This window comes from Hemitrygon akajei, chromosome 31 (genome assembly GCF_048418815.1).
Source record: "Hemitrygon akajei chromosome 31, sHemAka1.3, whole genome shotgun sequence".
NCBI classification, from domain to species: Eukaryota; Metazoa; Chordata; class Chondrichthyes; order Myliobatiformes; family Dasyatidae; genus Hemitrygon; species Hemitrygon akajei.
This window is the reverse complement of record NC_133154.1, coordinates 40,671,490-40,698,979: the sequence shown is the minus strand read 5'-3', so window position 1 is coordinate 40,698,979 and position 27,490 is coordinate 40,671,490. Positions and strand designations below refer to the sequence as shown.

At 44.9% G+C, this 27,490-nt stretch overlaps 1 protein-coding gene across 1 annotated transcript; it reads left to right on the top strand.

Moving 5' to 3' along the window:
- Positions 1-3,630: 3,630 nt before the first annotated feature.
- LOC140719042 (uncharacterized) lies at positions 3,631-26,877 on the top strand. Its single transcript, XM_073033400.1, has 2 exons — positions 3,631-3,680; positions 25,215-26,877. The coding sequence occupies exon 2, from the start codon at positions 25,720-25,722 to the stop codon at positions 26,653-26,655; it is 936 nt and encodes a 311-aa protein (XP_072889501.1). The 5' UTR covers positions 3,631-3,680; positions 25,215-25,719; the 3' UTR covers positions 26,656-26,877.
- The last annotated feature ends 613 nt before the right edge of the window (positions 26,878-27,490 follow it).

Below are 27,490 nucleotides of genomic sequence, written 5' to 3'. Positions count from 1 at the left end.
GTGGATGTGGAGAGGATGTTTCCTATAGTGGGGGAGTCTAGGACCAGAGGACACAGATAGAGTGGGTGTGGAGAGGATGTTTCCTATAGTGGGGGAGTCTAGGACCAGAGGACACAGATAGAGTGGGTGTGGAGAGGATGTTTCCTATAGTGGGGGAGTCAGGATCAGAGGGCACAGGTAGAGTGGGTGTGGAGAGGATGTTTCCTATAGTGGGGGAGTCAGGACCAGAGGGCACAGGAAGAGTGGATGTGGAGAGGATGTTTCCTATAGTAGGGGAGTCAGGATCAGAGGGCACAGGTAGAGTGGATGTGGAGAGGATGTTTCCTATAGTGGGGGAGTCAGGACCAGAGGGCACAGGTAGAGTGGATGTGGAGAGGATGTTTCCTATAGTAGGGGAGTCAGGATCAGAGGGCACAGGTAGAGTGGATGTGGAGGGGATGTTTCCTATAGTAGGGGAGTCAGGACCAGAGGGCACAGGTAGAGTGGATGTGGAGAGGATGTTTCCTATAGTAGGGGAGTCAGGATCAGAGGGCACAGGTAGAGTGGATGTGGAGGGGATGTTTCCTATAGTAGGGGAGTCAGGACCAGAGGGCACAGGTAGAGTGGCTGTGGCGAAGACGTTTCCTATAGTGAGGGAGTCCAGGACTAGAGGGCATAGATAGAGTAGATGTGGAGAGGATGTTTCCTATAGTAGGGGAGTCAGGATCAGAGGGCACAGGTAGAGTGGATGTGGCGAAGATGTTTCCTATAGTGAGGGAGTCCAGGACTAGAGGGCATAGATAGAGTAGATGTGGAGAGGATGTTTCCTATAGTGGTGGAATCTAGGACCAGAGGCACAGCCTCAAAATAGGACAACACTTCAGAACAGAGATGGGAAGGAATTTCTTTAGCCAGGTAATAGTGAATCTGTGGAATTCAATGCAATGGACAGCTGTGGAGGCCAAGTCAATGAGTATACATAAAGTGGAGTTTGATAGGTTCTTGATTAGTAAGGCTGTGAGAGGTTACAGGGAGAGAGTAGGAGCTTGAAAGTGGCCAACAGAAGCAAAAAGTAACAGAGTCTTCACCCAGATTGAGCAGAAAGCTTTAAAAATCAATGTTACTAGCTGTTTTTTTCAGAGCTAGAGCAATAGCCAATCGGAGTTTGTGATTCATTAGCAAGGTCAAATAAAAATAAGGCAGGGACAGGTGAAGCGGCCATTATTGGAGTGCAGCAGTGTTTGAGTGGAGAGACTTTTGGCTTTGGCTCAGTAGGCATGGGCAACGTAAGTATCTGGTTAGCTTTTTCTTGTTCATTCTTCATCTGTAAGTGTATCGTTAGGGCAGTAAGAATGGCTCCAGGGGCTGGATGATGTTCTTTGTGTGAGATGTGGGAATTCTTGGAGATCTGCAACCTCCCGAATAACCACATCTGCACCAGGTGGACTGAGCTGCAGCTCCTCAGAGAACATGTTGAAGAACTGGAGCTGCACCTCAATGACCTTTGGCTCATATGGGAAACTGAGGAGATGATAGTTAGATGCTATAGGGAGGTAGCCATCGCTAGGGTGCAGGAGGCAGGTGAATTTGTGACTGCCAGGAGAGGAAAGGGAAACAGGAGTAGGTACAGAGCAGCCCTGTGGTTCTTCTCCTAAATTACAAGTGTAACACTTTGGATACTGTTGGCAGGGAAATCTTACTAGGGACTGGGTCTTTGGCACTGAGTGTGGTGCTGTGGCTCAAAAGGGAAGGGGGCTGAGGGGGAGTGTAGTGGCCACAGGACATTCCATTGTTAGAGCAGTAGATAGCAAAGTCTACGAAGCGATAGAGGGACCCAGATGGTATGCTGCTTCTCAGGTGCCTGGGTGTGGATGTCTTGCATTGTGTCCATGACATTCTAAAGTGGGAGAGTGAGCAGCCAGCCTTGGTATATACTGGTACCAATGACATAGGAAGGAGAAGAGGGGAGGTCATGCAGAGAGAATTTAGAGAGTAAGGCAGAAAGCTGAAAAGCAGGACCACCAGGGTAACAATCTCTGGATTACTGCCTGTGCCACATGCCAGTGAGGAAAAGGATAGGATAACTTAGCAGATGAATGTGTGGCTGAGGAACTAGCGCAGGGGTAGTGATTCACAAGGTATGACCTGTACAAAAGGGATAGGCTACACCTGAACCTGAGGGGGACTAACATCCTTGTGGAAAGGTTTGCTAGAACTGTTGGAGAGGGTTTAACCAAATTTTGCAGGGGAATGGGAATCGGAGTGATCGGGCTGTAGAAAGAGATGTTAGTTTACAAGCAGAGATAGTGTATAATGAGACTATCAGGAAGGTCAGGCAGATGAGAGGGAAAAATTGCAGTTAGTGGGATGGGTGCAGTGTAATAGGGGACAAAATTGAAAAGGCTGACAAATACAGGACTGAAGGTATTTGAATACATACAGGATACAGAATAAAGTGGGTTATCTTGTAGCACAGTTAGAGATTTGCAGGTGTGACGTTGTGGTCATTGCAGAGTTGTAACTGAAAGACAATTGCAGTTGGGAGCTTAATGTCCCTGAATACACAAGTTATTGAAAGGACAGGTAGATAGGCAGAGCAGGAGTGGCTCTGGTGTTAAAAAAATGAAATCAAATCTTTAGAAAGAGGTGATATAGGATTGGAAGATGTAGAATCATTGTGGATAGAGTCAAGAAACTGCAAGGTTAGAAGACCCTGATGGGTGTTGTTGATAGGCCAGACACATTCCAGCATGCTACAAATATTTGCTTTTGCATTCTGCAATCCTTCAATTGTATTCAAATACTTTTTCTGAAGTAGCTTTCAAAGAGTTGCCAGGTCTTCTAAAACATCATCAAGGATAGTTAATGCTAATCATTTCAAAGTTAAATCAACATTATATAAAAGAACGTGGCACATGGGAGCACTTCAGTTACTGTACTGCTGTGCACCCATGCAGCTTAAAGCTGCCTTCTGAACCACTTGATGTAGAATTGTCATCAGATTTCCTTCCACCGTTTCTGTGACATCAGCAGACTTGGACATCTTGCGTATCATCCCCTCCTCATGGTCGTTATCTTGTGAACAACTGTGGTTAAGAACCGGTCACTGGGTACTTCAAAAGTTATCCCCTTCCTGTCTGACGAGGGAATCAGACCAGGAGGATGAGGCTACAAATGAAAGATCAGCAACACTTGGAAACTGATTGACTCAGAATAAGAGGTTTATATTTTCAAAGTGCTGGAGGAACTCAGTGGGTCAGTTGACGTTTTGTGCTGAGACACTTCAACATGCCTAGGCTGTTTACTCCTCTGCTTAGATGCTGCCTGACCTGCTGAGTTCCTGTTGCACTTTGTGGATGTTGCTCTACAGTTTGTTTACAGCATCTGCAGAATCCCGTGTGTTTTATATGTGCGTTTGTCAATGAGTTGGATTTTGACAGTTGTCACACGGATTGCCCGTTGACATTGAGTATATTGTTTGTGGGAGTTTCCTGCATGATAACATTGACTGCTTTTGAGAAGTCTGTGTGGAACCAGTTCTTGCCGACACCTTTGATGCTACTTTGAGTACCCACAAACCTCTGCGCTTCAGAAATTGCCGTTGGTGACCCAGCGATCAAATGCGCAGGCGTAAAGGACTCCGCGCAGTCCCGTAAACCGCGCATGCGTGCAGTCGGCAGGCTGTGGCGGGTCGGCGGCAGGTAGGAGAGGGGTTCTCGTCAGCACCGCGACTCGGGGGCAATTGTTGCGAGCTCCGGACACATCGTGTCTCCACATCCCCCGTCCTTTTCCCTCTCTCTCAGCCCCACGGTCCATACTTGGGCCCGGGTAACGTTCTGCTCATGAGCGAGTGAATATCGCCATGCGTCTCCCGTTAATATCACCGGCATATGTCGTGAAATGTGTTTTTGCGGTAGCAGTACAATGCAATGCATTTAAAAACTGAATTACAGTAAATACATATAATATGTAGTGGGAAATATAGCGAAGTAGTGTTCGTGGGTTCAACGTCCATTCATTCAGAAATCTGATGGCTGAGGGGAAGAAGCTATTTCTGAATCATTGAGTGTGTGCCTTCAGGCTCCTGTACCTCCTTCCTGATGGTAGCAATGAGAAGAGCACGTGTCCTAGGTGATGGGGGTCTTCAGTTTAGGAAGTCGAGGATCCAGTTGCAGAGGGAGGTACAGAGGCCCAGGTTCTGTAGGTTATTAATCAAGACTGTGAATCATAGTGTTAAATCCTGAGTTACAGTCAACGAACAACATCCTGACATGGGTGTTTATATTGGCCAGATGATCTGGGGCTGTGTGAAGAGCCACTGAGATTACATCTGCCGTACACCTATTGTGATAGGCAAACTGCAGTGGGTCCAGGTCCTTCCTGAGGCAAAATGTCGACTCTTTTCCATAGATGCTGCCTGGCCTGCCGAATTCCTCCAGCATTTGCTTCTCCCTTGTAATGTCAGCTTCACTTACCTCTGTCCCTGCAACACTTGGAACTTCCAGTATACTGCTAGTGTCATACTGCACAGTGAAGACTGATACAAAATATTTATTCTGTTAGAACATAGAACAGTACAGCATGATATTGTGCCGAACCAGCTAAAGAGCCAAACCCAAAGATCACAAGACAAAGGAGCAGAAGTAGGTCATTCGGCCCATCAAGTCTGCTCTGCCACTCCACCATGAGCTAAACTATTCTCCCGTCTAGTTCCAATTTCCGGCTTTTTTCCCCATATCCCTTGATACCCTGACTAATCAGATACCTGTCAATCTCCTCCTTAAAAACCTTCAATGATTGGGCCTCCACAGCTGTATGTAGCAAAGAATTCCATAAATCCACGACCCTCTGGCTAAAAAAATTTCTCATCTGTTTTAAATGGGTACCTTCTAATTCTAAGACTGTGACCTCTTGTCCTGGACTCACCCACCAAGGGAAAAGCCTTTCCACATCTACTCTGTCCAACCCTTTCAACATTCAAAATGTTTCTATGAGATCCCCTCTCATTCTTCTATACTCTAATGAATACAATCCAAGAGCCGATAAACGCTCCTCATATGTTAGTCCCTGCATTCCAGGAATTATCCTAGTGAATCTTCTCTGAACTCTCTCCAACATCAGTACATCCTTTCATAGAAACATAGAAAATAGGTGTAGGAGTAGGCCATTTGGCCCTTCGAGCCTCACCGCCATTCAGTATGATCATGGCTGATCATCCAACTCAGAACCCTGTACCTGCTTTCTCTCCATACCCCCTGATCTCTTTAGCCACAAGGGCCATATCTAACTCCCTCTTAAATATAGCCAATGAACTGGCCTCAACTGTTTCCTGTGGCAGAGAATTCCACAGATTCACCACTCTCTGTGTGAAGATGTTTTTTCTCATCTCGGTCCTAAAAGGCTTCCCCTTTATCTTTAAACTGTGACCCCTCGTTCTGGACTTCCCCAACATTGGGAACAATCTTCCTGCATCTAGCCTGTCCAATCCCTTTAGAATTTTATACGTTTCAATAAGATCCCCCCTCAATCTTCTAAATTCCAGTGAGTATAAGCCTAGTCGATCCAGTCTTTCTTCATATGAAAGTCCTGCCATCCCAGGAATCAATCTGGTGAACCTTCTTTGTACTCTCTTTATGGCAAGAATGTCTTTCCTCAGATTAGGGGACCAAAACTGCACACAATAGATAGATAGATACTTTATTCATCCCCATGGGGAAATTCAACTTTTTTTCCAATGTCCCATACACTTGTTGTAGCAAAACTAATTACATACAATACTTAACTCAGTAAAAAATATGATATGCATCTAAATCACTATCTCAAAAAGCATTAATAATAGCTTTTAAAAAGTTCTTAAGTCCTGGCGGTAGAATTGTAAAGCCTAATGGCATTGGGGAGTATTGACCTCTTCATCCTGTCTGAGGAGCATTGCATCGATAGTAACCTGTCGCTGAAACTGCTTCTCTGTCTCTGGATGGTGCTATGTAGAGGATGTTCAGAGTTATCCATAATTGACCGTAGCCTACTCAGCGCCCTTCGCTCAGCTACCGATGTTAAACCCTCCAGTACTTTGCCCACGACAGAGCCCGCCTTCCTTACCAGCTTATTAAGACGTGAGGCGTCCCTCTTCTTAATGCTTCCTCCCCAACACGCCACCACAAAGAAGAGGGCGCTCTCCACAACTGACCTATAGAACATCTTCAGCATCTCACTACAGACATTGAATGACGCCAACCTTCTTAGGAAGTACAGTCGACTCTGTGCCTTCCTGCACAAGGCATCTGTGTTGGCAGTCCAGTCTAGCTTCTCGTCTAACTGTACTCCCAGATACTTGTAGGTCTTAACCTGCTCCACACATTCTCCATTAATGATCACTGGCTCCATATGAGGCCTAGATCTCCTAAAGTCCACCACCATCTCCTTGGTCTTGGTGATATTGAGACGCAGGTAGTTTGAGTTGCACCATATCATTCCACTCCAGGTGTGGTCTCACCAAGGCCTTGTACAACTGCAGTAGAACCTCCCTGCTCCTGTACTGGAATCCTTTTGCTATGAATGCCAACATACCATTTGCCTTTTTCACCGCCTACTGTACCTGCATGCCCACTTTCAATGACTGGTGTACAATGACACCCAGGTCTTGTTGCACCTTCCCTTTTCCTAATCGGCCACCATTCAGATAATAATGTTTTCCTGTTCTTGCTACCAAAGTGGATAACCTCACATTTATCCACATTAAATTGCATCTGCCATGAATTTGCCCACTCACCTAACCTATCCAAGTCACCCTGCATCCTCTTAGCATCCTCCTCACAGCTAACACCGCCGCCCAGCTTTGTGTCATCCGCAAACTTGGAGATGCTGCATTTAATTCCCTCATCTAAATCATTAATATATATTGTAAACAACTGGGGTCCCAGCACTGAGCCTTGCTGTACCCCACTAGTCACTGCCTGCCATTCTGAAAAGGTCCCGTTTACGCCCACTCTTTACTTCCTGTTTGCCAACCAATTCTCTATCCACATCAATACCATACCCCCAATACCGTGTGCTTTAAGTTTGCACACTAATCTCCTGTGTGGGACCTTGTCAAAAGCCTTTTGAAAATCTAAATATACCACATCCACTGGTTCTCCCCTATCCACTCTACTAGTTACATCCTCAAAAAATTCTATAAGATTCGTCAGACTTGATTTTCCTTTCACAAATCCATGCTGACTTTGTCAGATGATTTCACCGCTTTCCAAATGTGCTGTTATCACATCTTTGATAACTGACTCTAGCATTTTCCCCACCACTGATGTCATGCTAACCGTCTATAATTCCCCAGTTTCTCTCTCCCTCCTTTTTTAAAAAATGGGGTTACATTAGTCACCCTCCGATCCTCAGGAACTAATCCAGAATCTAAAGTGTTTTGAAAAATTATTACTAATGCATCCACTATTTCTTGGGCTACTTCCTTAAGCACTCTGGGATGCAGACCATCTGGCCCTGGGGATTTATCTGCCTTTAATCCCTTCAATTTACCTAACACCACTTCCCTACTAACATGTATTTCCCTCAGTTCCTCCATCTCACTAGACCCTTGGTCCCCTACTATTTCTGGAAGATTATTTATGTCCTCCTTAGTGAAGACAGAACCAAAGTAGTTATTCAATTGGTCTGCCATGTCCTTGTTCCCCATGATCAATTCACCTGTTTCTGACTGTAAGGGACCTACATTTGTCTTAACCAGTCTTTTTCTTTTCACATATCTATAAAAGCTTTTACAGTCACTTTTTATGTTTCCTGCCAACTTTCTCTCATAATCATTTTTCCCTTTCCTAATTAAGCTCTTTGTCCTCCTCTGCTGGTCTCTGAATTTCTCCCAGTCCTCAGGTGTGCCGTGTTTTCTGGCTAATTTGTATGTTTCTTCTTTGGACTTGATACTATCCCTAATTTCCCTTGTCAGCCACGGGTGCACTACCTTCCCTGGTTTATTCCTTTGCCAAACTGGGATGAACAATTGTTGTAGTTCATCCATGCGATCTTTAAATGCTTGCCATTGCATATCCACCATCAACCCTTTAAGTATCATTTGCCAGTCTATCTTAGCTAATTCACGTCTCAGACCTTCAAAGTTACCCTTCTTTAAGTTCAGAACCTTTGTTTCTGAATTAACTAAGTCACTCTCCATCTTAATGAAGAATTCCACCATATTATGGTCACTCTTACCCAAGGGGCCTCGAACGACAAGATTGCTAACTAACCCTTCCTCATTGCTCAGTACCCAATCTAGAATAGCCTGCTCTTTAGTTGGTTCCTCGACATGTTGGTTCAGAAAACCATCCCACATACATTCCAAGAAATCCTCTTCCTCAGCACCCTTACCAATTTGGTTCACCCAATCTATATGTAGATTGAAGTCACCCATTATAACTACTGTTCCTTTATTGCACGCATTTCTAATTTCCTGTTTAATGCCATCCCTAACCTCACTACTACTGTTAAGTGGCCTGTACACAACTCCCACCAGCGTTTTCTGCCCCTTAGTGTTATGCAGTTCTACCCATATCGATTCCACATCCTCCAGGCTAATGTCCTTCCTTTCTATTGCGTTAATCTCCTCTCTAACCAGCAACGCTACCCCACCTCCTTTTCTTTCCTGTCTATCCCTCCTGAATATTGAATATCCCTGGATGTTGAGCTCCCATCCTCGGTCACCCTGGAGCCATGTCTCTGTGATCCCAACTATATCATATTCATTAATAACTATCTGCACATTCAATTCATCCACCTTGTTATGAACGCTCCATGCATTGACACACAAAGCCTTCAGGCTTGTTTTTACAACACTCTTAGCCCTTATATAATTATGTTGAAAAGTGGCCCTTTTTGGTTTTTACCCTGGATTTGCCTGCCCGTCACTTTTACTTCTCACCTTACTACTTTTTGCTTCTTCCCTCATTTTACACCCCTCTGTCTCTCTGCACTTGTTCCCATCCCCCTGCCACATTAGTTTAAATCCTCCTGAACAGCAGTAGCAAACGCTCCCCCTTGGACATTGGTTCCAGTCCAGCCCAGGTGCAGACCATCCTGTTTGTACCGGTCCCACCTCCCCTAGAACTGGTTCCAGTGCCCCACAAATTTGAATCCCTCCCCCTTGCATCATTTTTCAAGCCACATATTCATCTGAAATATCCTCCTGTTTCTACTCTGACTAGCACGTGGCACTAGTAGTAATCCAGAGATTATTACCTTCGTGGTCCTACTTTTTAGTTTATCTCCTAACTCCCTAAATTCACCTTGTAGGACATCATCCCATTTTTTACCTATATCGTTGGTACCTATGTGCACCATGACCACTGGCTGTTCATCCTCCTGCTCCAGAATGTCCTGCAGCCGCTCAGAGACATCCTTGACCCTTGCACCAGGGAGTCAACATACCATCCTGGAGTCTCGTTTGCAGCTGCAGAAATGCCTATCTATTCCCCTTACAATCGAATCCCCTATCACTATAGCTCTCCAACTCTTTTTTCCTTCCCTCCTGTGCCGCAGAGCCACCCATGGTGCCATGAACTCGGCTGCTGCTGCCTTCATCTGATGAGACTTCTCCCCCAACAGTATCCAAAACAAAGTATATATGTTTAGGAGGGAGATGACCTCAGTGGACTCCTGCACTACCTGTCTTCTAAGATAGGGGGCCCAAAACTGCACACAGTATTCCAAATGGGGTCTCACCAGTGCCCCATAGAGCCTCATCAACACCTCCTTACTCTTATACACTATTCCTCTTGAAATGAATGCCAACATCGCATTCACTTTCCTTACTGCCGATCCAACCTGGTGGTTAACCTTTAGGGTATCATGCACTTCGACCCCCAAGTCCCTTTGCACTTACGATTTTTGAATTTTCTCCCCATCTAAATAATAATCTGCCCAATTGTTTCTGCTTCCAAAATGTACAACCGTACACTTCTCAACATTGCATCTCATCTGCCATTTCTTTGCCCACTCTCCTAAACTGACCAAGTCTCTCTGCAACCTTTCCGTTTCTTCAACACTTCCTGCTCCTCCACCTATCTTGGTGTCATCCGCAAACTTAGCCACAAAACCGTTTAATCCATAATCTGAATAATCGATATACAGTGTAAAAAGAAGAGGCCCCATCACCGACCCCTGCGGAACACCACTAGTGACCGGCAACCAACCAGAATAGGATCCCTGTATTCCCACTCTTTGCTTTCTGCCTATCAGCCAATGCTCTACCCATTCCAATATCCTTCCTGTAATCCCATGGGCCCTCATCTTATTAAGCAGCCTCTTATGCGGCACCTTATCAAAGGCCTTTTGAAAATCCAAATACACAACATCCGGAGCCTCTCCCTTGACAATCTTATTTGAGATTACCTCAAAAAATTCCAATAGGTTGGTGAGGCAGGATCTTCCCTTCATGAAACCATGCTGGCTTTGGCTTGGGCCTATTTTGTCATGCACCTCAAGGTAATTCATAATCTCATCCTTAAGGATCGACTCCAATAACTTTCCAACTACCGATGTCAGACTAATAGGTCTGTAATTTTATTTTTGCTGCCTCCCCCTTTCTTAAACAACGGAACTACATTTGCGACCTTCCAGTCCTCCGGAACTGTGCCCGAGTCCACTGATTCCTGGAAGATTATTTCCAATGCCTCCACAATCTCCAAAGCCACCTCCTTCAGAACACGTGGATGCACCTCATCTGGTCTGGGAGACTTATCTATCCTTAGTCCATTTAGCTTCTCAAGCACTTTCTCTCTAGTAATCTTGACTGTACCTAATTCTATTCCCTGAGACCTCTGGCTATCAGGTATGTTGCTAATATCCTCCATTGTGAGACTGATGCAAAATACCCATTTAGTTCCTCTGCCATCTCTTTGTTACCCATTTATAATTTCTCCAGCATCCTTTTCAATGGGTCCTATATCTACCCATGTCACTCTTTTACTCTTCATATATTTAAAAAAACTCCTGGTGTCCTTTTTTTATGTTAATTGCCAATTTCCTTTCATAATTCATCTTTTCTTTCCTAATGACTTTCTTAGTTTCCTTCTGTAAATTTTTAAAATTCGTCCAGTCCTCAGTTTTCCCACTAATTTTTGCTTCCTTGTACGCTGCCTCTTTTGCTTTTATTTTAGCCTTAACTTCTCTCGCTAGCCACATTTGTGTCATTTCTCCTTTTATGATTTTCTTTTTTCTTGGAATATATTTTTCCTGCACTGTCCTTATTTCTTGTAGGAATTTCATCCAATTCTGCTCTACTGTCCCTCCATTTAGCTTACTTTTCCAATCAACTTGGGCCAGTTCCTCTCTCATACCACTGTAATTTTCTTTGTTCCACTGAAATATTGATACACCTGATACCAGCTTCTCCTTTTCAAATTTGAAACTGAACTTGATCATATTATGATCACGACTTCCAAGGGGTTCCATTACCTCTAGTTCCCTAATCAACTCAGGCTCATTACACAGCACCCAATCCAAAACAGCTGATCTCCTGGTGGGCATCCCGTAGGCACTCTACAAACTCCCTCTCCTGAGCTCCAGTATCTTCCTGACTTTCCCAATCCACTTTCATATTAAAATCTCCCATAATTATCTTGACATTTTCCTTCTGATATGCTTTTTCTATTTCCAGCTGTAACTTGTAGTCCACATCCCGGCTGCTGTTTGGAGGCCTGTATATAACTGCTATTAGTGTCTTTTTACCCTTGCCATTTCTTAACTTGACCCATAGGGATTCTACTACTTCTGATCCTATGTCCCTTCTTTCTAGTGATTTGATATCATTGCTTACCATCAGGGCCACGCCACCCCCTTTACCTACTTTCCTATCTTTCCTATCTTTCCTATACACGGTGTATCCTTGAACATTTAGCTCCCAATCACATCCATCATTTAGCCATGACTCAGTGATGGCCACTGTGTCATATCTTTTAACCTGTAGCTGTACATCAAAGTCATCCACTTTATTTCTAATGCTGCGGGCATTTAAGTATAGTACACTTAGCTGAGTATCTGTTACTGATTTTGTTATGTTTCTATTGCACAGCAAATTATCCTGTCTATTCACCTGCCTGTCCTTCTTGCCATCTTTGCTGCTCAGTATCTTTGACTTATTTCTATTTTCCTCTTCCTCGACCCTAACACTGGTTTCCTTCCTCTTGCCAACTTAGTTTAAACCCTCCCTAACAGCTATATTAAACAATCCTGCCAGGATATTAGTACCCTTTGAGTTCAGGTGTAACCCATCGTTTCTGTATAAGTCATGCCTCCCCCAAAATAGATTCCAGTGATCTAAGAATTTGAAGCCCTGCCTCCTGCACCAGTTACTTAGCCACACATTCATCTGCTTAATTCTGCTATTCTTACCATCATTGGTGCGTGGCTCAGACAGTAATCCTGAGATTATTACTCTGGAGGTCCGGCTTTTCACTTTTCTTCCTAGCTCCCAGTAATCTTCCTTTAGGACCTCCTCGCTTTTTCTGTCTATGTCATTGGTACCAACATGTACCAAGAATTCTGGTTGCTCAGGATACTCTGGACCCGATCCAAGATATCTCGTACCCTCGCACCAGGGAGGCAACACACCATTCGGGTATCCTTGTCTGGCTCGCAGAATCTCTTGTCTGCTCCCCTCACGATGGAATCCCCTATAACGACTGCATTTCTCCTTGCTCTCTTGATCACGGCACTGGGCAGAGTGCCAGAGTCCCGTTCGTTGTGGTCTTCCTCTGTCTGGTCAACCTCTCCAACAGTATCTAAAACTATATATCGATTCCTGAGGGGAACTGTCACAGAGGTGCTGTCCACTATCTCTCTATAGGTACTATTGATCAGCTCCTCACTTTCTCTAATTAGCTGAAGGTCATCAAGTTGTTGCTCCATATCCCTCACACGATTCCTAAGGAGCTTCATCTCATTGCATCTGGAGCAGATGTAATCCTGGGGGAGGCTGGGAGTCTCTCAGGATCCCCACATCTGGCACTCCAGGCACAACACTAATCCTAAATGCATACCTATAATGCTACTGTTAGCTCTACATAAAAAAAAAACCTGTAACCTATCACTTTACTGTGAGACTCAACGGTCGCAGAAAGCCTCTTCCCATTTCCGCCTAAGCCCGTTGAGCCAAAGCCCTATCACTCTGTACCCGTTCACTCCGCTGCCCGCTGGATATGGTGGTGTTCTTTTTAAATCTTCCGCACCTGCACAGTTGTGCCTCTTTTATCCCAATTAGTTTGGGGGATAAAACGTGAATTTTTTCCCGAAAACTGGCGACTTACTCTGCTGCTTGCTTGCTGTGATTCAGAGGAACCGTTGAAGCTTGCTTCCCTTTTTAAAGGGACTCTGAGGTCACGCGCCTGTGCAGTTGTGCCTCTTTTATCCCAAGTAGTTTGGAAAAAAAAACCTGAACTTTTCCCTGAAAACCGGCAACTTACTCCACTGCCTGCTTGCTGTGATTCAGAACATAAATCTCTCCTACCTACATAATATCCGTATCCCTTCATCTTCCTTACATTCATGTGCCCATCCACACAGTTCATGTAACTTCAATCAATTCATGCCCCTGACACCCGGAACTTCCACCATACTTCTAGTGTCTTCCACAGTGAAGACTGATGTAAAATACATATTCAGTTTGTCCACCATTTCGTTCTCCCCCATTACTACAATGTTGTCCAGCAGTCTGTTATCTACTCTCGCCTTACTTTTAGACTTTATGTATCTGTAAAATCTTCTGGTATCCTCTTTAATAGTATTGGCTAGCTTTCTTTTGTATTCCTTCTTTACCTTGCTTTTTTAATTTCACCTTCTGTTGGTTTTTAAAAGCTTCCCAATCCTCTAACTTCCCACTGATCTTTGCTCTATTACATGCCCTGTCTTTGGCTTTTAGCCATGGTTGTGACATCTTGCCTTTAGAATACTTCTTCCTTTCTGGAATATATGTATCCTGTGTCTTCCGAATTGCTTCCAGAAATTCCAGCCATTGCTGCTCTGTCATCATCCCTGCCAGTGTTCTTTTCCAATCAATTCTGGCCAGCTCCTCTCTCAGTCCTCTGTAATTCCCTTTACTCCACTGATACATCTGTCTTCAGCTTCTCCTTCTCAAATTTCAGGGTGAATTTTATCATGTTATGAGATCACTGGTCCATAAGGGTTCCTTTGTCTTAAGCTCTAATCAATTCTGATTCATTGCACAACATTCAATCCAAAATAGCTGATCCCTTAGTGGGCTGCTCTAAAACGCCATCTCATAGGCATTTTACAAATTCCCCCTCCTGGAATCCAGCACCAATCTGATTTTCCCAATCAACCTGCATATTGTAACATTACTATTGTAACCTGACTATTGTAACATTATCCTTTTGGCATCCGTTTTCTATCTCCTTTTGTAATTTGTAGACCACATCCTTAGTACTGTTTGGGGGTCTGTATACAATTCCCATCAGGGCCTTTTTATCCTTGCAGTTCCTTAGCTCTAACCACAATGATTCATTAACTTCTGACCCTATGTCACCTCTTTCTAACGATTTGATAGCAATTTTTTACCGACAGAGCCATGCCAGCCCCTCTACCTTCTTGCCTATCCTCTTGTGTATCCTTGGACCCTTAGCCATAATCTTTCAGCTGCAATTCAATGATGCCTACAACATTATCTATGCTAATCTCTAACTCGGCTACAAGTTTATCTATCTTATTCTATATACTGCACGCATTCAGTCCTGTATTCACCCTTTACAATTTTGTCCATTTGACCTCTCCACTATCTGTTCTGACACTCTGGTTCCTATCCCTCTGCAGCTCTAGTTTAAACCCCACAGTGAAGCACCAGCAAACCTTCCCACTAGAATATTTGTCCCCTTCCAGTTCATGTGCAAGCTGTCTCTTCTGTACAGGTCCCACCTCTCCAGAAGAGACCCCGATGATCCAAAAAATCTTATGCCCTCCCTCCTACACCAACTGCTTAGCCACTTGTTAATCTGTATAGTTTTCCTCTTTCTGGCCTCTCTAGAACGTGGTTTGGGTAGCAATCCTGAGATCATGACCCTGGAGGTCCTGCCCTTTAACTTAGCACCTAACTCCCTGAACTCAAGTTGCAGAACCTCATAATTTCTTCCTACCCATATCATTGGTACTTAGATGGATCATGACTTCTGGCTGTTCACCCTCCCACTTATTAATATTGAGGACCTGATCCGAGATAGATCAGACCCTATCTTCCGGGAATCTTGTTCTCATCAACAGAACCTTCTTTCTGTTACCTTAACTAATGAATCTCCTATCACCACAGCTTGTTTCTTCTTGCCCCCCTACTCCCCTTCCCTTTTGAATCACTGAGTCAGATTCAGTATCAGAGACCTGACCACTGTGTCATTCCACACCCCTCCCCCACAAATAGTATCCAAAGGAATCTACCTGTTGTTGTGGGGGATGGATCAGGGTACTCTGCACTGGCTGTTTAATCCCTTTCTCCTTCCTGAATGTCTCCCAGTCTCCTGTGTCCTGCACCTCGGGTGTAATTACCTCTCTGTATGTCCTATCTATCACTCCTCAGTCTCCTGAATGATCTGGAGTTCCAGTTCCAGCTCCAATTCCTTAATGCAGAGTGGTAGAAGCTGCAGCTGGATGCACTTCTCACAGTTGTAGTCGTCAGGACACTGCATGTCCCCCTGCCTTCCCACATTCCGCAACTGCCCTGTCTGGCATCTCTGCTGTCCTAGCTGAGCAAATATAAAGATGGGAAGAAGAAAAACTTCACCTTGAGCTTTTCTTTTTTTCCTTTCTCTGACTGAAGCCTCAAAGTGCTAAAACCTTAAGATCACTACTCCGACTCCACTCAATAAACAGTATCCTGACAGAAGTATTATTATTGTCTAGATGTTCAAGGCTGTGTGAAGAGCTGGTGAGATCACACCCGCATAGACCTCCCTATTGTGGTGATAAGCAAATTGCAGTGGGCCCAGGTCTTTGCTGAGACAGGAGTCAATTCTAGCCATAACCAACCACTCAAAGCACTTCACCCAGGAAGAGCAGAGCAAGTTGGGCACTGGTATAATTTTTGCCCTTTTGAAGCAGGTAGAAACTCTTGACTGTGGCAGTGAGAGAATGAAAATGTCTAAACTCAACTGAATCGCAAAATTTACACAAATGTCCTCTTTGGTAAGCAGTGACCTTCTGCCAAAGCTTATCTGTGTAAAACTGGAGTCCCAATCTACCATTGTTCTGATTGCATAGGGTCCATTATTAACACTGAATCCCTTGCTACAGCTCAAACACCCTAGGCATATTCATCTCTATCAACTGCTGAACTCCAGCAAATGAACAGATTTCAGGTGAGACCATTCTTGAAGATCTCTCTGACAAGGAATGTTCCCTTTCTGGACAGACATACTTTCCTGAGTATAGATGTTGGGCAGTTTGAAAGCTTTCACTTTCCAAGCCAACTACTTCCAATCCTGAATCAATGTAGCTATTCACATCTCTTGCCCCATGGTGCATAAAAGACTGTGTTTCTTTTCCTATCAGGTTGAGCTTGTTCATGAGGTTCACTGTGCAGAACACTGCTGTACTTCCTTGATCTTGGAAAGCTTAAGTACCCACCATCTTGATACTCTTCTTAGACTTCACCTGATCTGGAATTACAGGAAGTTTACAATCATGATCACCACCCCCAGTAAGGCCATGAGATACCAGGGCATTACTCACTGCTGTGTTTGTTTCTTCCTTGGCTTGTTTCAAATCTGTACTCTTTTTAACAGAGTGAATATGAAGTATGCTGGGTTGTTTGCCCTCTTTTGGAAGAGGACAGTGAGGCTTTGAGAAGAAGTGCGGCGGCGGCCATTTTCAAATTGCTTCTCAGATCGGAGTTCTGAGAGGCGGGACTGCGCAGGCGCGTGAAGGAGGCCTGGGAAGGAGGGAAGATATAAAAAGGAGAGAAGGAGTGAGGTAGTTCTCTTTTGGAAGAGGACAGCGAGGCTTTGAGAAGAAGTGCGGCGGCGGCCATTTTCAAATTGCTTCTCAGATCGGAGTTCTGAGAGGCGGGACTGCGCAGGCGCGTGAGGGAGGCCTGGGAAGGAGGGAAGATATAAAAAGGAGAGAAGGAGTGAGCTTTAAGCAGCGGGCAGCGGAGTGAGCCGGGAGCAGAGTGTATGGCTTGGGCTCAGAGGGCTTAGGCGGAAGAGGGCACAGTAGGCTTATCTTTTAGTTCTCCTTGTTATTTTCAGTTATTCGGGAAGTATCAGTGTGAGGGCAGCTTGTTCTCGGTGTCGGATGTGGGAGATCCTGGAGTCTCCGAGCCTCCCGGACGTCCACATCTGCGCCAGGTGTGTCGAACTGCAGCTCCTGAGGGACCGAGTTAGGGAACTGGAGCTGCAGCTCGATGACCTTCGCCTGGTCAGGGAGAGTGAGGAGGTGATAGAGAGGAGTTACAGGCAGGTGGTCACTCCGGGGCCACGGGAGGCAGATAGGTGGGTCACGGTCAGGAAGGGGAAGGGGCAGGTACTAGAGAGTACCCCAGTGGCTGTACCCCTTGACAATAAGTACTCATGTTTGAGTACTGTTGGGGGGGACAGCCTACCTGGAGGAAGTGACAGTGGCCGGGCCTCCGGCACAGAGGACGGCCCTGTAGCTCAGAAGGGTAGGGATAGAAGAAAGAGGACCATAGTAATAGGGGACTCGATAGTCAGACAGGCGGTTCTGTGGAGGTGATCGGGAGTCCCGGATGGTAGTTTGCCTCCCTGGTGCCAGGGTCCGGGATGTTTCTGATCACGTCCAAGATATCCTGAAGTGGGAGGGTGAGGAGCCAGAGGTCGTGGTACATGTAGGTACCAATGACATAGGTAGGAAAGGGGAAGAGGTCCTGAAACGAGAGTATAGGGAGTTAGGAAGGCAGTTAAGAAGAAGGACCGCAAAGGTAGTAATCTCGGGATTACTGCCTGTGCCACGCGACAGTGAGAGTAGGAATGGAATTAGGTGGAGGATGAATGCGTGGCTGAGGGATTGGAGCAGGGGGCAGGGATTCAAGTTTCTGGATCATTGGGACCTCTTCTGGGGCAGGCGTGACCTGTTCAAGAAGGACGGGTTACACTTGAATCCTGGGGGGACCAATATCCTAGCGGGGAGGTTTGCTAGGGCTACAGGGCAGACTTTAAACTAGTAAGATGGGGGGGCAGAAATCAATTTGAGGAAACTATGGGAGAGGAGGTTAGTTCACCAGTAGAGCAAGTAAGTAGACAGTGTGTGAGGGAGGAAAGGCAGGTGATGGAGAAGGGATGCGCTCAGCCCGAAGATGTAGGGCAGAAGAAAGAACAGGATAATAAATTTGAATGCATTGCTAGGGATGAAAAGAGAGGAGGAGGTGGAGAGTATCTTAAATGTATCTATTTTAATGCTAGGAGCATTATAAGAAAGGTGGATGAGCTTAAAGCGTGGATTGATACCGGAATTATGATGTTGTAGCTATTAGTGAAACATGGTTGCAGGAAGGGTGTGATTGGCAACTAAATATTCCTGGATTTAGTTGCTTCAGGTGTGATAGAGTAGGAGGGGCCAGAGGAGGAGGTGTTGCATTGCTTGTCCGAGAAAAACTTATGGCGGTGCTTTGGAAGGATAGATTACAGAGCTCCTCTAGGGAGTCTATTTGGGTGGAATTGAGGAATGGGAAAGGTGTAGTAACACTGATAGGAGTGTATTATAGGCCACCTAATGGGGAGCGTGAGTTGGAAGAGCAAATGTGTAAGGAGATAGCAGATATTTGTAGTAAACACAAGGTGGTGATAGTGGGAGATTTTAATTTTCCTCACATAGATTGGGAAGCTCATTCTGTAAAAGGGCTGGATGGTTTAGAGTTTGTGAAATGTGTGCAGGATAGTTTTTTGCAACAATACATAGAAGTACCGACTAGAGATGGGGCAGTGTTGGATCTCCTGTTAGGGAATGCGATAGGTCAGCTGACAGATGTATGTGTTGGGGAGCACTTCGGGTCCAGTGATCACAATAGCATTAGCTTCAATATAATTATGGAGAAGGACAGGACTGGACCTAGAGTTGAGATTTTTGATTGGAGAAAGGCTAACTTTGAGGAGATGCGCAGGGATTTAGAGAGAGTGGATTGGGTCAAGTTGTTTTATGGGAAGGATGTAATAGAGAAATGGAGGTCATTTAAGGGTGAAATTATGAGGGTACAGAATCTTTATGTTCCTGTTCGGTTGAAAGGAAAGGTTAAAGGTTTGAAAGCGCCATGGTTTTCAAGGGATATTAGAAACTTGGTTCGAAAAAAGAGGGATGTCTACAATAGATATAGGCAGCATGGAGTAAAGGAATTGCTTGAGGAATATAAAGAATGTAAAAGGAAACTTAAGAAAGAGATTAGAAAAGCTAAAAGAAGTTACGAGTTTGGTTTGGCAAATAAGGTGGAAGTAAATCCGAAAGGCTTCTACAGTTATATTAAAAGCAAGAGGATAGTGAGGGATAAAATTGGTCCCTTAGAGAATCAGGGTGGTCAGCTATGTGTGGAGCCGAGGGAGATGGGAGAGATTTTGAACGATTTCTTCTCTTCGGTATTCACTAAGGAGAAGGATATTGAATGGTGTAAGGTGTGGGAAACAAGTAAGGAAGTTATGGAACCTATGACAATTAAAGAGGTGGAAGTACTGGCGCTTTTAAGAAATTTAAAAGTGGATAAATCTCCGGGTCCTGACTGGATATTCCCCAGGACCTTGAGGGAAGTTTGTGTAGAGATAGTAGGAGCTCTGACGGAGATCTTTCAGATGTCATTAGAAACGGGGATTGTGCCGGAGGATTGGCGTATTGCTCATGTGGTTCCATTGTTTAAAAAGGGTTCTAGAAGTAAGCCTGGCAATTATAGACCTGTCAGTTTGACATCAGTGGTGGGTAAATTAATGGAAAGTATTCTTAGAGATAGTATTCATAATTATCTGGATAGACAGGATCTGATTAGGAGTAGCCAGCATGGATTTGTGCGTGGAAGGTCATGTTTGACAAACCTTATTGAATTTTTTGAAGTAGTTATGAGGAATGTTGACGAGGGTAAGGCAGTGGATGTAGTCTATATGGACTTCAGCAAGGCCTTTGACAAAGTTCCACGTGGAAGGTTAGTTAAGAAGGTTCAGTCGTTAGGTATTAATGCTGGAGTAATAAAATGGATTCAACAGTGGCTAGATGGGAGATGCCAGAGAGTAGTGGTGGATAATTGTTTATCGGGATGGAGGCCGGTGACTAGCGGGGTGCCTCAGGGATCTGTTTTGGGCCCAATGTTGTTTGTAATATACATAAATGATCTGGATGATGGGGTGGTAAATTGGATTAGTAAGTATGCAGGTGATAGTAAGGAAGGTGGCGTTGTGGATAATGAAGTAGGTTTTCAAAGTTTGCAGAGAGATTTAGGCCAGTTAGAAGAGTGGGCTGAACGATGGCGGATGGAGTTTAATGCTGATAAGTGTGAGGTGCTACATTTTGGTAGGAATAATCCAAAAAGGACATACATGGTAAATGGTAGGGCATTGAAGAATGTAGTAGAACAGAGAGATCTAGGAATAACAGTGCATAGTTCCCTGAAGGTGGAGTCTCATGTAGATAGGATGATGAAGAAGGCTTTTGGAACGCTGGCCTTTATAAATCAGAGCATTGAGTACAGAAGTTGGGATGTAATGTTAAAATTGTACAAGGCATTGGTAAGGCCAAATTTGGAATATTGTGTACAGTTCTGGTCACCGAATTATAGGAAAGATATCAATAAATTAGAGAGAGTGCAGAGACGATTTACTAGGATGTTACCTGGGTTTCAGCACTTAAGTTACAGAGAAAGGTTGAACAAGTTAGGTCTCTATTCATTGGAGCGTAGAAGGTTGAGGGGGGATTTGATCGAGGTATTTAAAATGTTGAGAGGGATAGATAGAGTTGACGTGAATTGGCTGTTTCCATTGAGAGTAGGGGAGATTCAAACGAGAGGACATGATTTGAGAGTTAGGGGGCAAAAGTTTAAGGGAAACACGAGGGGGTATTTCTTTACTCAGAGAGTGGTAGCTGTGTGGAATGAGCTTCCTGTAGAAGTAGTAGAGGCCAGTTCAGTTGTGTCATTTAAGGTAAAATTGGATAGGTTTATGGACAGGAAAGGAGTGGAGGGTTATGGGCTGAGTGCGGGTAGGTGGGACTAGGTGAGATTAAGAGTTCGACACAGACTAGGAGGGCTGGAATGGCCTGTTTCCGTGCTGTGATTGTTATATGGTTTTATATGGTTATACCTTTGTATGAAAGGTGATTCTCGCAATCCTTGCTAATGTGTCCCTGACACAAACAAGCAAAGTAGGCACCATTTTCTTTCAGAAACTTACATCTCCTTCTGAACTTTTTTCATCAGTTTGGAGCACAAATACAAAGTATGTTCACCCTGGCGGAATAGACAAACCTTATTGTTAGTTCTGGACACAGCCTTCCTTTGCCTTCACAGCCGTCACAGTGGTGGCAAAATGCTTCCAGTAGCCTTAGACTGAATTCGTGATCCAGTTTTATTCATACCTTTACTTACTGCCAGGTTGTAGGTTTGTATACTTTCCCAAACACTGGGTGTGTAACAATGAAGTCAACAATGTCAGTGAAATTAACCTTACGGTTGTGCCTTTTTAGCAGTTCATACACTGCTGATCTTCATTCTTTTCTAAGTTCATTGGGTAATTTATTTACAAGAATCTTTGTATTAGCAGGCATGTTCAACTCATGTCGTATTCAAAGCCTGAGAAGACGCAGGTCACTCAGGTTTGCCAACTGAATAAAAAAGGCAGCAACTCCTGGCAGTTTGGAACTTTGAGCAGCAGCCAATCAGAGTTCAGGATTGATTGTCAAGAGCAAATTAAAGTGGGGCAAGCAGAGCAGCCATCAACAGAGTGGACAAAGTTAGAGTGGAGATTTTGAAACTTCAGTCAGAGAGGGCAAAAAAGCTCTAGGTAAACTCCCCCCCCCCCCCCCCCCCAACAGTTTATTGTTCTTCCTTCTTGTGTTGACAGAGGTTGTTAAGACCTCTACAAGGCTAGACAAGGGGGAGTGTCATAGGATGGAAGGCCTTAGAAGAAAGAAAGGGGGAAGGGAGCACCAGAGGAAGGTGGAGAACAGGTAATTTTTCTTTTATTTTCTCTTTCCCTCTCACAATAGCTCCTTGCCTGTTCTCCATCTTCCTCTGGTGCTCCCCTCAGTGGTAGGGGTACAATAGGGTCTTTTAAGAGGTTCTTAGGTAGGTACATGGAGCTTAGAAAAATAGAGGGCTATGAATAAGCCTGGGTAGTTCTAAGGTAAGGACACGTTCGGCACAGCTTTGTGGGCTGAAGGGCCTGTATTGTGTTGTAGGTTTTCTATGTTTCTAAAGGTCTGGGGAACAAAAGGATTTGAGGGCATGCACGTTCCAGGGATCACATCATGCATTATTGGCCATGAAGCATTGGCACTGCTGCAGGTGCTTGCAGAGTATAAGAATTTCAAAATAACATTTAAGATAGACATCAGGAGGGTAAAAGAAGGCATGGGGTTGTCCTAGCAGACAAAGTGAAAGAGAATCCTGAGGGATTCTACAGATATGTTTAGAGCAAAATGTTTGCAAGGGTCAAAATTGGTCCTCTGGAAGATTAGAATGGTAATCCGTGTGTGAAGCCAAAATAGATGTAGGAGATCTTAAATGAATCTTTTGCATCTGTACGTCGTCAGGAGACAGACACAGTCTGTAGATGTGAGGCAAACTGGCATCAACTTCATGGGCCCTCAACAGATTACAGTGGAAGAGGTGTTTGCTGTCCTGAGGCAGATTAGGCTGGATAAATCCCCAGGCCTGACAAAGTGTTCTCCCAAACCATGCGGGTGAGGGGGGGGGCAAGTGCAGAAATTGCAGGGCCCAAGCAGAGATGATTAGATTATCCTTTGTGACAGGAGAGGTACCAAAGGATGTTGTTCTGCTGCTTGAGAAAGGCTGTCAGTATAAACCAGGAAATTACAGGTTGGTGTCTGATGTTGAACGGACATCAAACAGCAGCTCATACCTTTTCACCTTGTATATACACTATACAGCTTTTCAGTCTAACCCAGTTGGTCACAGCAGCGTTTGACCTCTTCAAAACTGTTTCAAACCAAACACAGTGTGAACGACAAAAAAAAAGGTCGTACTTGCCACAAGCTGCTATTCGTTTGGTATAACTGTTGAAATCCTTGCTGACAAAATGTAGCAGCAAAAATTGATCCTAAATCAAAACACAACAATTGCCGCCAGCCTGAGCCCCCACACAGAGTTGTTATACTTGAGTGACATGCCCACACCTCCAGTGATTGCTCCAAAGAGTCAAATTCCTTATTTTGATCCTCTATTAGCAATTAGCAAACATACAATTAAGCATTATTGAGGCAACACAAGTGAATCTGCAGATGCTGGAAATAAATAAAAAAACAAAATGCTGGCAGAACTCAGCAGGCCAGACAGCATCTATGGGAGGAGGTAGTGACGACGTTTCGGGCTGAAATCCTTCATCAGGAGTGAAGTAACATGGGATGGTCAAGGGGGGATAAGAAGTGGGGGGAGGGATAAAGTAGAGAGCTAGGAAGTGATAGGTTGGAGGGAAATGGGCTGGGGGAAAGTGGAGAATTATGGGAAATAAAAGAGAAAGAAAGGTAGGGCTGGGGGGAGATTATAGTGAGGGGGGACAAAAGCGAAAGAGAACCAGACTGAAATGATAGATAGGGATGGGGGTAAGTGGGGGGGTCAGGGGTATCAACGGAGGCCGCAGACTGGGAGACCGTTTTGCCGAACACCGGTGCTCAGTCCTCCAGCAGTGGCGGGATCTCCCTGTGGCCACACACTTCAATTCCACAGACCACTCCCACTCCGATATGTCTGTCCATGGCCGCCTCTACTGTCAAGATGAGGCCGCGCGCAGGTCAATGGAGTCCCACCTGGGTAGCCTCCTACCTGCTGTCATGAACATCCAACTCTCAGACCTCCGTTGATATCCCTGCCCCCCCCCCGCCTTAACCCCATCCCTATCTATTATTTCAGTCTGGTTCTCTTTCTCTTTTGTCCCCCCTCACTATAATCTCCCCCCAGCCCTACCTTTCTTTCTCTTTTATTTCCCATAATTCTCCACCTTCCCCCAGCCCAATTCCCTCCAACCTATCACTTCCCAGCTCTCTACTTTATCCCTCCCCCCACTTCTTATCCCCCCTTGACCATCCCATGTTACTTCACTCCTGATGAAGGATTTCAGCCCGAAACGTCGTCACTACCTCCTCCCATAGATGCTGTCTGGCCTGCTGAGTTCTGCCAGCATTTTGGGTTTTTAAGCATTATTGAGGGTCAGGCAAGATATGACCTCTGCCAGCCACTAGCTACAAAGTGCCACAAAATAAGCATGAATACATAATTTACTCCCTTCACATTGACCACGGCCCACTGATGTTACTAGTTATAATAAACACGCAGCACAGAATGCATGGGTCCTGCATTACTCCCCAATGCAGCATGTTTTGACCTATCCTCTCTGGATACATAATGATATCAAACACCTTTCTGCTGGGGAACAGGTGACCTGTAGTTTACACATCACTAAAGTGTCTCACTCCAAATAGAAATGATGCTGCCCTCCTCCCCTCCATGTTCATTGGAATTACCATCGCTGAGTTCGCCATTGTCAGTCACCTTGGGACTTGCGGTGGGGGGGTTTGTAGGTTGTGGTCAAAGTAAGTAGAAAGTCTCTAGGATCAGCCATGTAATATCATGTGTTCTTGTAGTGCTGTGGGACATAACCAGATCTTGAAATAATACCAATGGAGAGAGATAAACTGAGCCACGTCACGGAATGAAGATGAGCAGGAATGGTCCATTCTGGTACAGACAGAAAATACAGTCAGAGAACTGAATGGTCAGTCCGGGTGCCTGATCTGTGCTCAGTTAGAAGATCAGGAGTTGTTCCTCCAACTTGAGTTGAACTTCACTGTAACAGGGTGATGTCAGACTTCAGCATGAAGACTGAAATGATTTCATCTGAAATGCTATCTGTGCCCATTGATGTGTCTTGTAAATCTTTTTACAGGTGAGAAACCGCACAGAATTTGTGTGCAGGAATCTCAAGCACAACAACACGTCAGTTCCAATGTCCGTATACAGGTATTTAAGGAATGACCAGATATTTCTTTTGTAACACCAATATTTCTATTGATCCTAGGAGATGAAGTATCTCATCCCAGCTGGAAACGTTCTTTGCATCTGAAATTAAGTTTTCGGTTTGAACTCAGTGAGTCCACTGGAACCCGGGTGCTGAGAACACACCAGCATTTATTGATCTGTTGTGTCTGTGGGAAGCGATTCATTTTATCATCCAAACCGATCGTACAACAGAAGTTTCACAGCAGTGAGAGGCCATTCACTTGATCCATGTGTAAGAAGAGATTCACTCACTCTGCTGATCCACAGACACACCAGTGAGTCACAAGGAAAGAGACTGTTCAATTGTCCGATGTATGGGAAGAGATTTATTTGATAATCTGATCTGCTGACACTGGGGAGAGGGTGTTCGTCTGTTCAGACTGGGAAGTGATTCACTCAGTCATCCCTTCTACAGACTCAATACCGAGTACACACGAGAGAGGCTGTTCACCAGCTCAGACTGTGGGAAGGGATTCACTCCATCAATCCACTTATAATCACACCAGTCAGTTCACATTGGGAAGATGCAGTTCACCTGCTCAGACTGTGGGAAGGGATTCACTCGATCATCTGATCTATTGGCACACCAGAGAGTTCACACTGGGGAGAGGCCGTTCAGCTGTTCAGACTGTGGGAAGGCATTCACACAGATATCCAGCTTACTGAGACACCAGCGAGTTCACACTGGGGAGAAACCATTTACTTGCTCACATTGTGGGAAAGGATTCATTCATTCATCTCACCTGAAGCTACATCTGCGAGTTCACACTGGAGAGAGGCCATTCACCTGCTCTGAATGTGGGAAGGGATTTTCTCAGTCATGTAACCTTGTGGCGCACTATCAAGTTCACACAGGGAAGAAGCTGTTCACCTGCTCTGAATGTGGGAAGGCATTCAGTCGGTCATCTGACCTACTGATACACCAGTCAGTTCACACTGGAGAGAGGCCATTCACCTGCTCACATTGCGGGAAAGGATTCAGTCAGTCATCTCATCTGAAGATACATCAGCGAGTTCACACTGGGGAGAGGCCGTTTCGTTGCTCAGACTGTGGGAAGGGATTCACTCGATCATCTGACCTACTGGCACACCAGAGAGTTCACACTGGGGAGAGGCCATTCACTTGCTCCGACTGTGGGAAGGCATTCACACAGTTATCTAGCCTTCTGAGACACCAGCGAGTTCACACTGGGGAGAAACCATTTACCTGCTCACATTGTGGGAAGGGATTTATACACTCATCTTACCTGAAGCAGCATCTGCGAGTTCACACTGGAGAGAGGCCGTTCACCTGCTCTGAATGTGGGAAGGGATTTTCTCAGTCATGCAACCTTGTGGCGCACTATCAAGTTCACACTGTGGAGAGGCCGTTCACCTGCTCTGAATGTGGGAAGGGATTCAATCATTCATCAAACCTTCGGAAGCACTACGGTGTTCACACTGGGGAAAAGTTTAAATAAGCTGCATGCTGGATATTTAACCATCACAGTTACTGAATCCAGAGGCAAGTTCACAAGTGACTGTTGGTGTCAAACTCTCTAATTATTGTTGCTGCTCATCACACCCAGTTCTGCACCCTGGTCACTGGGACTGGGAGGAGTTCCTTCAGCTGATGTTCACATTTAATGGGACTGGAGTTTAATATTCTGAATCTGTGACAAATAAATCAGTTTTATTTTAAACTCTGTCTCAGGTACTCAGTGAAACTACAACACATCCAGTGTACATTAGTCAACTCCACCCAGCTGGTCCATGACAGTCTTTATGTTCAATGACAGGTCACTTTATGGGTCACTTTCATTGCTTCCATCGGGCATTGTCCCACACAGCAGGGTTGTTGGAATAGAGAGTGTGCTCTAAAGTCTGAAAACAGAATGTGGAATGTTAAGCTGGATGTTCAGTGGAGCAGGGTCAGACACCAGAGGCGGGTCAGCTCAGGGCAGAGTTTCAGTCTCTGGACAGTGAGAGCTGTAAGAGGAAGAGGAGCAGGGGAACTGTGGGGGGGGGGGGGGGGTGGGTTAACAACAAATGGCAGAGTCGCAACAGTTGGAAGCTGATTGATGGATTTTAAAAAATGATTTGAATTTGGCTGTTGACACCCAGAATGCCTGTTGACATTAAGTATATTGCCTATGGAAGCTTGTTGTTTTAAGCTGGCAACTGATTTCCTATAAAAATATTGACCAGATAGGTGCTGTTTGGCAGAGAAGAGGTTATGCTTGTACTCAGTTTCAAAGGCACTGTATTTACCCAGAAATCTGAGGTTAAGAATATACTATCACGGTAAATTAAGTA

What these genes read in the sequence shown, in the direction of transcription:
- LOC140719042 (XM_073033400.1), top strand. Translation starts at nt 25,720, where the DNA reads ATGCAGTTCACCTGCTCAGACTGTGGGAAGGGATTCACTCGATCATCT.